The 13,468-nt window shown below is 44.6% G+C and overlaps 1 protein-coding gene across 1 annotated transcript; it reads left to right on the top strand.

Moving 5' to 3' along the window:
• The first annotated feature begins 8,676 nt into the window (after positions 1–8,676).
• Positions 8,677–12,864, top strand: LOC139592164 (alcohol dehydrogenase 1-like). Its single transcript, XM_071431675.1, has 9 exons — positions 8,677–8,847; positions 9,760–9,858; positions 10,314–10,455; positions 10,563–10,650; positions 10,764–10,983; positions 11,111–11,371; positions 11,664–11,799; positions 12,118–12,256; positions 12,667–12,864. Exons 1-9 carry the CDS (start codon positions 8,830–8,832, stop codon positions 12,689–12,691), a joined length of 1,128 nt encoding a protein of 375 aa, XP_071287776.1. The 5' UTR covers positions 8,677–8,829; the 3' UTR covers positions 12,692–12,864.
• Positions 12,865–13,468: the final 604 nt, after the last annotated feature.

Raw genomic sequence — 13,468 nt, 5'->3', positions numbered from 1 at the left:
CTTCCCTCATCCTAAGACCCCTGCGACCGCCATCACAGGGGAGCTCGGCTGGCACCGGGGGGCTGCTCTCAAACCGCGTGGTAATTATCTCTGTTCCATGCAAAACCACAACAAAACAGCACCCACCCACCCCCCCCCCCAAAAAAAAAAAAAAAAAAGAAAAGCAGGGATTCCATCATTTGTTCTTAAAGCGAGTGGAAATCCTTTTTCCTTGAGGAGTGGGGAGAGACTGTTTTTCCCGCAGCCTCCTGCAGGTGGAGAGCTGGAGGCTAATTTAAGGTTCGATGCTGTCGGACACAGAAGACAACTCCGCTCTTAATCTCAGACAGGAATTTCTTAAAGTCAGAATGGTCGATCTTGATTCAAGTTGCCGCCTCATCATAAACACGGTCTTTTTCTATTATTTTTTTCCTATTTATTTTTTTCCTATTTATTTTTTTCCTATTTTTTTTTCCTATTTATTTTTTTCCTATTTATTTTTTTCCTATTATTTCCATTTTTTCTTGGTTTTTTTCTATTTGTTTTCTTCTTTTTTTCTTTTTTTTTTTTTTTCTGATTGATTAGAGCTGTTTCGGTTCACAGATGAATACAGTTCAAATGAAAAACAGTGCTTTCAGTGGACAAAGCCGAAGCTTCCATCAGCTTCTCAGAGAAGTCTCCCTGTAGTCCCCATCCCCTGTTACAAAACCTCACTGCATAACCCCAACACAATTGCCAAAACACATAGTCCTGGAGGGGATTGCTTCTGTCTTCACAAGCACGTGAAACAGTCCAGTGCTTGCTTCAGAGCTGGGTAGACAGTGGCTCAACAGAGTTGCAGTAATCAGTTTTCTGCCAAAGAAAATAAGATATACAGGCAGTAAGGAGGGTAAAGGGAGCATGTTGGAGAAGGCTTATTCCAAATTGTTGCTTGTAAAATATGCAATATTTTGGTGATCTTTGAAAAGAAGAATGCTTTCTTCTGAAAAAAACCCCAAACCCTCTTTGTAATCTCATCCTGAGTAATTTTGTGTTCTGTGAGAATCCTGTTGCTAGTAGTGAAACTGATTAGAGTATTGTCAGATGTGCTTTGATACTGTATGAGAAAGCTAGTGCAATCATTGAAATTATTAGCATGGGGGAAAAAAGGATGATAGTAGCATCAATGAATGAAGGGAGTGAAACTGGAATAGGAAAAATATTGATAATACCAAAAATACTTTGCTGATGACTTGTGTGTTGAGAACTCCTGGCTTTTATTAACAAAACAGTTAAAATATCACAGGTATCCTAGGCAGACATTATTTCTTTATCCTGAATACTAATTCATTTTACTGAAGCCTTTTTGATTTGCTCTTCTCCCCCAGAATCACTTAGATTCATTGACAGAATCCCAGTATTCTGAGAGGAAAAGTTTTCCAGCTGATTTTTAAAACTATAATTATTTCAATAACATAGTAAAGATAATAATTTGAGATTTTCCTCATTTTTCAGTGTAAAACTTGTATAGGTCATGGGACATGGCTAGTCAGGATATTTTTGTAGACATGGACTTTTGCATTCTTTTCTCTTCCAGCTGTGAAAATACAGTTGCAAAACTAAATCCAGTTTATGTTGGTAACTGTTTTTTCCCAAGATTCCGAAGAAATTATTACCTCTCTGATGAAGGCCTCTACTGAGGAAGCTGTGACTTCAAATGCAGCAAAAATTGGTGAATATAGTCACCATGCAGGACTCAGATGTTGAATTTAAAGATGATTATAATGACAGTTTTTATCACCCAGGTGATGCTAGTATGATGAGTGTTCATGAGATCCTGTTGCTGATTCTATTAGATTTTCTTCCTTTGGAAGATGTTGAAGCCTATGCAGTAGAGGAAATAAAATAGTTGGAAGCACATTTTGAAGCAAAAACTCCAGGCAGAAGTAGCAGGGGAAAAAAGGTCTCTGTCCTTCAAAGTGTTGCTCTTCATATTTTGTTTTATGAATATTTGCACTGGTGTTGACAGGCAGCAGGAGGAGTAGGCCAGGAAAACACTTAACTGAGAATGATGAAACTGAACTTATTAGACCAAGTGTTTTCTTGAAAAGAGAGTTAGAAGTGTAAGATTTATCTGCTTTTTTATTATTTGGGCAATGGGGAGAAAAGGTTTTGCTTTGATCTATAGTATTTTTCCATTTCAAAGCATGATACTGATCAACAATTAAGTACTTTCTGATCAGGTCAATGTCAGGTCTTACATACTAGGAAACTGTTTAATAAGTCTGTCTGAAAGTACTGATATTAAGCAGGATATCTGAAATGTTTATTCATCCTTTGCCATAGCCCACTGAATGGCTTGGACCAGATCCCCTTCCACAGTCATCTTCTGAGAAAAGTGTACTTTTTGAACAGTTGTCTCACTTTAATGGCCCAAGAATGTACCAAATATTGACACTGAGTGTCATAAATTGTCCCTGTCTGAAGGCAGGTACAGTTTGCTCATATGTAATATAGCTAATACACCTACTGTTTTTCCATTTTGAAAACTTTAAAGTGATCTCTTTGGGCCTCAGGTCACTAGCATCCCAGACCTCTGTGCCTCCTGGGAAAGTCTGGGGGGGAGGAATGCTAGCTATGTGAGAGGAAGACTGAGGTAAGTGTTCATATTAGCAGACTGAGACTGCAGGATGTGCATCCAATATTGCTATTTCTTGTCTTTCTTTAAAGATTGTGGTGATTATGAGAGGTCTTCAGTAACTGGAGAAAGATAATTAATATGCCCACTTTCAAAAGGAAAAGGAAAGATATTCAAAGAGCTGTACACAGCACAGTCTCATCTCAGCTCTTGGGAAGATTATGAAAGAAATCTTTCTGGAAGCCATTATTAAGCACAGCAAGGTAAATAATGTGATTCATAAAGCCATCCTAGCTTTACTGAGGACAAACCATGTCTGACTAACCTGATTACATTCTGTAATGAGGCACCTGTCTCTACACAAGGGTACAAGAGGTAAACGATCTTGTTTACCTTGACTAAACCAAGTATTTTGACATGGTTTCTTAAAGCATTAGGGACTAGTGGCCAGAACACAGGTGAGAAGGCAGCTCCACTGTATGTCTCAAAGGACAGAGGTGTACAGCATGATGTCTAAAGAGTGGCTACACTTTAGAGGCTGATACTGGTGCAAATATTACTTAACAATTTCATCACTGACCTGGATGATGGCAGGGAAAGTGCCCTTTTGTTTGTAAATGACAGCAAAATGGGTGCCAAAGCGAGTCGGCCTGTACACTGGGCTATGCACAGGGATAGCATTCAAAGGGACCTCAGCTAATCTGACTATAAGGTACCTGGTGGAATTTGTTAAGAACAAATTACCTGGGCTGGCATAACCCCATGCAACAGCATTGGCTGGTGAGTGACTTGCCACGAATCAGCTCTTTCAGAAAAGACCCGAGCATCAGGTGAGTACGGCTCAGAGATGCATCCATCCTTCCCCCACACCCATCAGGAGGCTGCTAAACTGGAACATGTTCAGCAGATGGCTGTCAGGGGTAAGGGGGTAGCTAAGGAGGTAGGGCACTATGGAGATTTTCAGCTGTTGAAAACATGGAGTTCTCATTTCAAAAAAGGATAAATTGGTACAATTATTTAGTACAGAATGGTTCTTTAAAAGTGGTGTGCTTTTAACACCTAAGATTGTGTGGGTAGAGAAGTTCTGGAGTGAAAAAATCTAATACCTAGGAAGTAGTTTGGAAAGAATACTGTTCTTTCCAAACATACAAAGGTTAAAAAAGAGTAAGAAAGTAGTATTGACCCTTAGTATTCCAATTTGCATTCCGAGAAAGATTAAAAATAAACTGATTAAAGGAATTTTATGATTGGCTTCTTCACTATTCTCCTTTTACACTTATTCTAGTCTGTTTTGGTTTCCATAGCTACTAGTTTAATCATGATGCACAGAGCTATTTCTAATTACAGTATATGCCAGCATAAAATTAATTATTTGAGTATCTCAAGAAAAAAAAACAAAACAGCTTCCAGCTTGTTCTTTGACATTTTATCATTGCAAATCCTGAAGTAGCACCCTAGCACATCATATTCAGTCTGTTCAATTTTATTAAAAAATAAGAAGCCTTTAAATATCTACCTGCTTAGATCTGTGTCAAGGGAGACAGGTTACAAAAGGACTGTATTATACCCAAGTCTGGTGCATTAATTTCAAATTATACAGCACTCCTAAATGAGCAGTGGCTATTACAGAAAAAAACTTGTCATACTGAACATCCAATGTCATCTATTCTCTGTCTTTTATCAATGTGAAGTTTCTGTGACATTTTAAAATTCCTCTTAGGCAAATATATGTTTTTTCCTTCCAAAATAAAGACAATGAAATAGATATATCGTCTGTCTTGAAGAACTTGCAAGGACTCAGGTTCTACAACTGAGTACAGGTGAACCAGACACACAGTTCAGTATTGAGTAACTTGAGAAGTTACTCAAGTGCCATGATTGCAGGCTAGGTCAAAAATTAATCTTCCTTCTAATTCAGTAAAAGTCTTTCTGTGAGTAAAGAATGTGAATCCAGATCTGAATACATTTCTAAATAAGACCTAGAACTTTAAACTTCTAAAATGATACACTGCCAATGTTTAAAGGTTTTTAAACCAACTCATCTGACACAGTGCACTCCATCAACCGAGACTCCAGGGCCTTGGGACAATTGGTTGATGGGTCAGGAACACTGGTAGTAATTTCCTTGACCTGTCGGTAACAAAGAATTATACTGGTAGGAATAGGCAGATCCATGGGGTCCATGCATGGCTCCAAGGCTGGTGCAAGCAAAAAAATGTTGGGTTTTTGACTGTGGGGTGATCTCTTCACCCCCTCGTCAACACACACCTGACAGGATCAGCCATTCTCAGAGGGGAAAAGGAAAGGAGTTCTAGCACAGGAGCAAGCAGGGCTCTTTGACAGAGCTCTAAACTAGTCTGGGAAGGGGAATGGGAGAATACCTGGCTGGCCAGTGATCAACAGTGGCATTGTGTGCCAAAACGTGAGGAAATGAGCAGTAAGGGAACCCCTCAATCTGCTTCACAAGTGTTGGGTGCAAAGCACCACTCGTGAAAATGTTTCTATACCAATGAATGCAGCTTAAGGAACAAGCAATGGTGACCTGGAAACTTTCGCCAGGTGCCAGAGACTTGATATCCTTGGCATAAGTGAAACTGGTGGGACAAGTCCTGTGACTGGAGCGCCCTGTTGGATGGTTACAGGCTCTTCAGGAGGGAAAGGCAGGGCAGAAGAGGCAGGGGGGTGGCACTGCATGGAATAGAAGGGTTGGGATGTATGGAGCTGTAGCAGCACAGTTAAGAGCCTCTGGGTGACAATCAAGGGGCAAACAAATAATGTGGATGTCACCATGGGCATCTACTATAGACCCATCTCTGTGCTCTGTACTATTCTCTCCTAATTTTTCCTTCTTTCCTTCTTATTTTTCCACTTTAGATCCTGATCTTAGAATGGAGGCTTTTCTCCTGCTCCAGTTTTCTTTTTGGAACAACCTCAGAGAAATGTACGGACTGTAATGGGGAAGAGACATTACATGTGCATTTGTGTCCCATCACACACAGATGTGGGTGCTAGAGGTGCTATATCTAGGCTAACAGAAATCATCAAGTAAAATTCCTCCTCAGCAATGTAATTGCAGAGCAAAATTCTGGAGGATGTACTATGATCACAGCTAGTCCCAAAAAGGAATTTTTTCTGAGCAAAAAAAAAGAAAACAAAAAGGCAAGGCTATGGTCCTAATGGGTCCCCCCCAGGTTGAGATATTCCATCATTCTGTGATAGCATGGACTCAATATCAGCAATTGCTCCAAGAGTCCTGGTCTCTATTTTAACATTTTTTCCCTCAGCCATTCTCCTCCACTAGGGTGAACACAATCAATTGCTCATTTTAATAGATCTTTGTCAGAATTGTTTTCTATATCTCTGCTAGGTACAATATATCAGGGTGAATCTAACTCCCACTTTCCTTACCTCTTTTGCCTCATACCACTATCATTTTGTAAGAGGTACACAATATTTCTGTTCTTAGGGAAATTAAAGCACCAGGGCATCTTTTAGAATAGGGAATTATCAATACTGCTAACAAATCCTGTAGGATATTGTCTAGTTTGTCCTTCACAGTAGAATGCAAAAATTGTCTCTGAAACAGGTGCTCACTTACGCTGTGGACAGAAATGCAATGCTGGGTCATTAATAAGGGAACTCATATCAGACTCTGACTCGTAATTAAAAATTACAGAAACCTGATGCTGGCACCAGGAAAGATAAGATTTGTACTTAGCCCTCATAAGTGCGTTTCAGCATTTGTTCCACAGAGATTTCTGTCAAATATTCTACCGTCTTTCCACCTCTTTGATACAGGCAGCAAACAACCAGAACATAAAGAGGGGGACAGAAAACTGACTACCAAGATGAAGACAAATACCTTGAGGTCTGTGCCTGTGTATAATGGCATCTGACCTCACAGATCAGCTATTAAAGCTTATAAAATACATGGCTACATACAGCAAGTCAAGATAGCACATATTGTAGAATGAAGATACACAGGATTAGCCATTAAAAAGTTAATCATTAAAGCCATGCCTGCTGACATACAAGTTTGATCTTATTTTCCCTCTATTACCTGGATAAGACAAAAACAACAACAACCTCCTGCCTGAAACAGATACAAAAATCTGCACAGCAACAGCATCTCAGTATCAACTCCCTACAATAATTACATACATTTCAAATGTTTTGCAGAGGTGCCAGCTCCCCATGGCCCTTAACAACTGCAAGCAGGGCAGACAGAAATTCTCATTACGCATCAGTGGTGGGTTTGCAGGTCTGGGGGACTAGAGCATCACACAGATGTTTTAAGGAAAAATAACAGTACATATTTGAAAGATCTTTTTACAACCATTGTGTAGGTTATCCGCTCAACAGCAGACTATAGACACGTCTTCAGAGCCATGAAGTGCCAGCACAAGTAGCACATTTATGTCTTTAGCAGTGAGCTGAAATCATAAGCCATCTGTATGGGATGCTATCTAGGAAGCAGGTGAATTAATTCATTCTTTGTTACAGGTCTTTTGAAATTTGTTGGTTTCAACTTCAAACACTGCCAACCCTATGGGATACCTGCCATAGAGCATTCGTCCTCTGGAATTGCTTTCCAGCCCTTGTGCCATGCAGAAGACAGAAAGGGAATCAAAGCCAACTACTCTGTGTCCCAGGAGTTCTGTACAGTGGGTCTATCTGAACAGCCTACAGAGTATTTTTGGTTTTGGCTGAGCACTTAAATCAGCCCACTTTGGGGCTGAAGTGAGGCTTGCAAGGCACAGGAAAGTACGTGATAATCTTGGAGAAGAACTGTATTCTTCTTCCACAGCACCTGGTGGGTGCCCTGCTAGGATAACAGGCATGAGGGAGGGTAGGTTTAGACCAGATATTAGGAAGAAATTCCTTACTGTGACAGTGCTGAGGCACTGGAACAGGCTGAGGAGAAGTTGTGGATGTTCCATCCTTGGCAGCATCGGAGGCCACTCAGATGTGGCTATAAGTAATTTCCTCTAGTGAGAGGTGTTCCTGGCCATGGCAGGGGGGTGGTACAACATGATCTTTAAGGTCCCATCTAACCAAGGCCATTCTGTGATTTTGTGAAGGACATGTGAATCAACTGTAGAGCTGAATGTGCCGAGCTTGAGTCTACAGAACAATGCCCTCCTCATTCAGGAATGCTATACTTTTTTCTGATATTGTCTAATCCTATTTGCTAATCCAAATGTCAACAGATGTCTTTTCATTAAATAAAAAAATATATATACACACATATAAACTTTCTCAATAGCCAAAGAGCTATCTTCTCCTCATTATAGCGTTCTAAATGGCTAGTGATCCAAAAAGGGGGTTTATGCCATTAGTGGCAGTCTTCTAGGAAATTATCCCATTCCTTTGGTTTGCAAAAGTGTCTTTTCAGCCACACAGAAGGAAGATTCCTTTTGAACTGTGGGGGTTACCTCACACTCAGGCTGCTCATCTCTACCTCATCCTCCAACGAGCTATCGCTCATCCAATCCCTGCAATACATCACCTTGTCCAATGCCTCAGCAGAAAACAGCTCTGGGAGAACCTGAAAAGCCTGGGTGGAGTGAACCCACCTACAAACCTGGTTACACTGGAGTGAAGCAAATGGGTCCTTGGGGAAAAGAATCTTCTTCTGACACGTTCTGCCTTACTACTCTGGAGAAAATAACTCCAATACCACAGACACTAGAGCTTCAACCCAGACAGCAATGTGTCTTTATCCACCACACCACATTTTCACTGACTTTTGATTTGTTTTATTTTAGTTTTTAAACATTTTTAATCCTTTTGCAAATATCGTGGTGTGAATGGCCACCAGGTCAAATGCTCCGACCTGGCAGAAAGGGGATGCCAAGGAAGCCCCAGCAGAGATGCAGATCTCCTCCCTCCACCTCTGCCAGAAGCAACTGGAAGAAATAAACCAACCTTTCTGAGCTCTCTGAGCCTTTCAGGCACGGAGGGCAGGCAATGACCCAAGGGCAGAGTCACTGATAAAAGCCTCCCTGGAGGACTTCTGCTCCCATCCATCTCCCTGACGCTATCCAGCTCCTCCCCTCAGCACTCCCTGTGCCGCCCAGCATCCAGCACCCGGCACACATTAACCAGCGCTCTCCAGAGACGGTGCCGCACGGGACTGCTCCTGCTCCACGCCTGGCGGATCCTGCAACACGCCCAGACAGCAGCTTCCCTCCAGCCTGCGACAGCGACAGACACAGCTCTGCTAAGACCACATGGCCACCGCGGGAAAAGTAAGGACAAGGCATTTCCCATCCTCCTTTCCGAGGTGCCCTGCTCTCGGCCAAATCCGCTGCAGAAGGCTCAGCCTGCACACCACTCCGCGTGCCCTCTTTCCTCCCTTTCCCTTACTCCCCCATCTCTCCCAAACCCCTGAGAAGTTCACCAGACTCTGCTCTCAGGCAACTGCACGTGTCCAGACCTGCATTCGGTAGTGCATTCCCCCTCCGTCCTGCCCGGCTGCTCAGGAGAAAATATATGCAATTGTGCTGCCCTGAAAAACACCCTCCTGCTCAATCCCACCCTGTGCTCCTGCTCTGGCAGCAAATGCTTCAGTGGTGCCCTCTTCAGCCGCTCACCTCCTGGACTCAGCCTTGTCCATGGCAATACCCTTTTCAGGCTGCAAGCCCCATCTTGCTGATGCCAAACTGCTTTGAGTTGATTGGGGAAGGGTTTGTGCCATGTCACACAGAAATCAAACCTTGCTAAAGGAAAAAAAGTATCCAGGTGCCAATCAGATGGGGACAATTCCATAATCCCTCTCTCTCACCTTCAGCCCAGTATGTCACAAGGCTGACATCAAAGCTCTCCATGGACATTTCCATTAGGGAGTGTCTGCAGTGCTCATGGCAGCAGAGTCTGGCCAGTAACACATGGGGATATTATGAAAAATCCACCAAAGCCATCAGAACCCAGTAACTTTCCAAGGCTACACTTGAAAATCTTTGGGTCACAAACCACAAATGGGGTTTCCGCAGACCCCAAACTAGGCCAGTGTTCATTGGACAGCACTTGGTTTCAGGTGCAGCTGAGCATCACCAGGTTTGAGCACCTCAGGTTTAGGTGATTGCAGGATGACTTCCCCCAGCCATGTGCTTTTAAATGCAAACGTTCCCATGCAATGTATTCCTCTTGGTTGTTTCCAGGTTATCAGGTGCAGGGCTGCTGTTGCCTGGGCCCCGGGCAAACTCTCTGTTGAGGAGGTAGAAGTTGCACCCCCAAAGGCAGGGGAAGTCCGGATCAAGGTAAAAATACATCTCAATAACTTTTTCTTCCTTCTTTGTGGAAATTGCTCTTTGTGGTTATACCTTCAGTAAAACTCAGGGATCTGCATCCTCCAAGAGGCTTTCATTGCCCAGAGCTGTCTTTGCTCAAATGCACCATCTGCCAGGGTTTCCTTTTTGGACTACTTCTTGTTTAAGCTGTCACATAGGAATTCCTGTCTCCAGCCCTTGCTCTGCTGGACAGGGCTCTAGTACCCACACTGTGGCCTCCCCTCCACTTCCACCTCCAGCTCAGTGCAGAGGAAGGCCACATGGAGCATTCAGAGTGAGCAGAAGGGGAAAGCCCAGCCTGGACTCAGTGTGCTGGCATAGAGTGCCAGCACTGACTGAGGGGCATCAAAACACCCCTGGGAAAATTGCTTCCACAAACTGAGTTAGACAGAGGCCAGGACATCTGCTTGTTCCTCTCCAAATAGCTTGTGGCCACAGGCATCTGTTGCACAGATGAACACCTTCTGCAAGGCTGCTTTCCCAACGCAGAATTCCCAGTTATCCCTGGCCATGAAGGAGCTGGAATTGTGGAAAGTGTTGGAGAAGGAGTGACCTCTATGAAACCAGGTAACTCACACACACACACACACACACAAAAATACATGCCCAGGAATCAGATCTGACACAAGTAACATACTTAGACCCACATAACATGGGATATTGCTTGCTTCCAGGTGACAAAGTAATCCCACTTTGCCACCCTCAGTGTGGGGAATGCAGCTTCTGCCGGAATCCTGAATCCAACTTCTGCCAGAAGTCCCAGTAAGTTTACTTTGCCCTCCCCTACACACACACGGGATTGACTTTATGACAAATCTGACACCCCCATCAGTGCTTCAGACAATCAAACACAAATACTTGCATCTCCTCCACAGTTTTTCTGAACCACAAAACCTGCTGCCGGACAAGACCAGCCGCATCTCTTGCAAAGGAAAGCAGATCCATCATTTCCTGTGGGTCAGCACCTTTGCAGAATACACCGTGGTCCCAGAGTACGCCGTTGCCAAGATAGATGCTGCAGCACCTCTGGACAAAGTCTGCTTGTTTGGCTGTGGGTTTTCCACAGGCTATGGGGCTGTCATCAACACAGCCAAGGTTGGTATTCAGGTGTGTCTAGCACACCACAGCCACCCTCACAAGCTCATCAATCCTGCGCAAAAGAAACCACCTCCACCTCCTCCTCCTCCTCCTGCTGGAGACTCACAGGCTCCCATCTGTGTAGGTAAAACCAGGCTCCACCTGTGCTGTTTTTGGACTTGGAGGAATTGGCCTCTCTGTTGTCATGGGCTGCAAGGCAGCTGGAGCTTCCCGCATCATTGCCGTGGACATCAACAAGGACAAGTTTGCCAAGGCCAAGGAGCTGGGAGCCACTGACTGCATCAACCCTCGAGACTTCCAGAAGCCCATCCAGGAGGTGCTCACTGAGATGACCGGGCAGGGCGTGGACTACTCCTTTGAGGCCATCGGGCACGCGGACACCGTGGTAGGTGGAACATCAGCACATGTCCTCCCTCCCAGATCATCACAGGCTCCTCTCAGGACTAGAATCACCTCCATGGGAAGTTCCTCACAGGCTGCCTGCACTACTGGGCATATCTTTGAGAGAGAAAATGGCAGGAATCTTAAAAGGGGCCAGAAGCTCCCCAGGTCTGCTCCACAAGGGGAAATATGTGTTTTCAGATTACCAGGGAGGAGCAGGAGATTGCAGAAAAAGAGCACTCTCATGAGTGCTAACCCATAAGGGCTTTCTCTCATTCTCCTGCCTGTCCCATCAGATTGCTGCCCTGGCTTCCAGCAATATGAGCACTGGTGTCTGTGTGATGATTGGAGAACTGGATTCTGGTTCAGAGATTTCCATCGATCCCACACTTCTGCTGACTGGGCGTACCTGGAAGGGGACTGTGCTTGGAGGTAGTGAACTTAAGAATGCAATCTTAATATTTCAGCTTTTCCTCTCTTGGCAATTGACAAATCCTAGTAAAAGAGTGTTTTCATGTTAAAGACAACTAAAGAGGAGCACTGCATTGCCTGTATTGAACATTAGCATTAGACATGCAAATAATCCTCCACCTGTTCCACACAGTAACCCACTCATCCTAAAGAGCAGAAAACATCTCACAAGGGTGTGGCACCAGCACTGGTCACTCAGTCCTGACCCTGACAGTAATACTACCTTACCAAAACAGCCCTTCTCCCATTATTCATGCAGCTGCTCTCTCCTCTTTCTAGGCTGGAAGATGAGAGAATGTATCCCCAAATTAATTTCCAGCTATTTGGAGAAGAAATTCAATTCGGACTTGCTGATCACGCACACGCTGCCATTCGCTAAAGTGAATGAGGGATTTGAGTTGTTACGTGCAGGAAAAAGGTGAGACCCTGACCAGCAGGAGATTCAGCAAACCTCAGCTTCTCCTCCTAAAATTCCAACAGGCAGAGCATGCAACACTGGCTTCCCAAAGAGTACCTGAGCCTTCCGAGGAAGCAGGGCCTCCCAGCTGAGTGCTGGCAAGATCTGCCATAGCCCAGAGGGAAGAGCCCATGTTCAGCACAGGGAACCCTCCTGCTCATGGTTCAGCTCAGCACAGATCCTGTGGCCTTATCCCGTGAGGGCCTCCCCTCAGTAGGGACTTGAAGGCTGCCCTGCTGCTGCATGCCTCATGCAGCTCAGTCAGGAAGAGGCTGCATGACAGAGAAGGTGGCCGGTCCCCAGGCACACCTGCCTGCCACACTGCCTGCTCCTGAGCTGCAGCCAACCCTCCCTTCCCTTCCACCTTTCAGTATCCGCACTGTCCTGCTCTTCTGACGGACACGGCCAAGGAAGCCGAGCGGAGGGACCAGCGCAGCAGATTCTTTCCTGGCCCAGGCCCTTCTCACCCAGCACCTCTCCTTGTGGGGCACCAGGAGAAGAGAATGAGGAACTCACCTGTGCTGCTGTCACTGCTGGTCCTGATGTGCCCAGACAGGACATAAAAGGACGTCTCTCCCAGGAAAATGCTTTTACAAATAAAGGTTTTTAAACCAACTCATCTAACACAGTGCACTCCATCAACCAAGACTCCAGGGCCTTGGGACAATTGGTTGACGGGTCAGGAACACTGGTAGTAATTTCCTTGACCTGTCGGTAACAAAGAATTATACTGGTAGGAATAGGCAGATCCATGGGGTCCATGCATGGCTCCAAGGCTGGTGCAAGCAAAAAAATGTTGGGTTTTTGACTGTGGGGTGATCTATTCACCCCCTCGTCAACACACACCTGACAGGATCAGCCATTCTCAGAGGGGAAAAGGAAAGGAGTTCTAGCACAGGAGCAAGCAGGGCTCTTTGACAGAGCTCTAAACTAGTCTGGGAAGGGGAATGGGAGAATACCTGGCTGGCCAGTGATCAACAGTGGCATTGTGTGCCAAAACGTGAGGAAATGAGCAGTAAGGGAACCCCTCAATCTGCTTCACAAGTGTTGGGTGCAAAGCACCACTCGTGAAAATGTTTCTATACCAATGAATGCAGCTTAAGGAACAAGCAATGGTGACCTGGAAATTTTCGCCAGGTGCCAGAGACTTGATATCCTTGGCATAAGTGAAAC

This window comes from Agelaius tricolor, unplaced genomic scaffold, assembly GCF_023055355.1.
Source record: "Agelaius tricolor isolate 1412-34295 unplaced genomic scaffold, bAgeTri1.0.p SCAF_8, whole genome shotgun sequence".
In the NCBI taxonomy this organism is placed as follows: domain Eukaryota; kingdom Metazoa; phylum Chordata; class Aves; order Passeriformes; family Icteridae; genus Agelaius; species Agelaius tricolor.
Note: the sequence above shows the minus strand (reverse complement) of the source record. Positions and strands in the feature narration are given on the sequence as shown.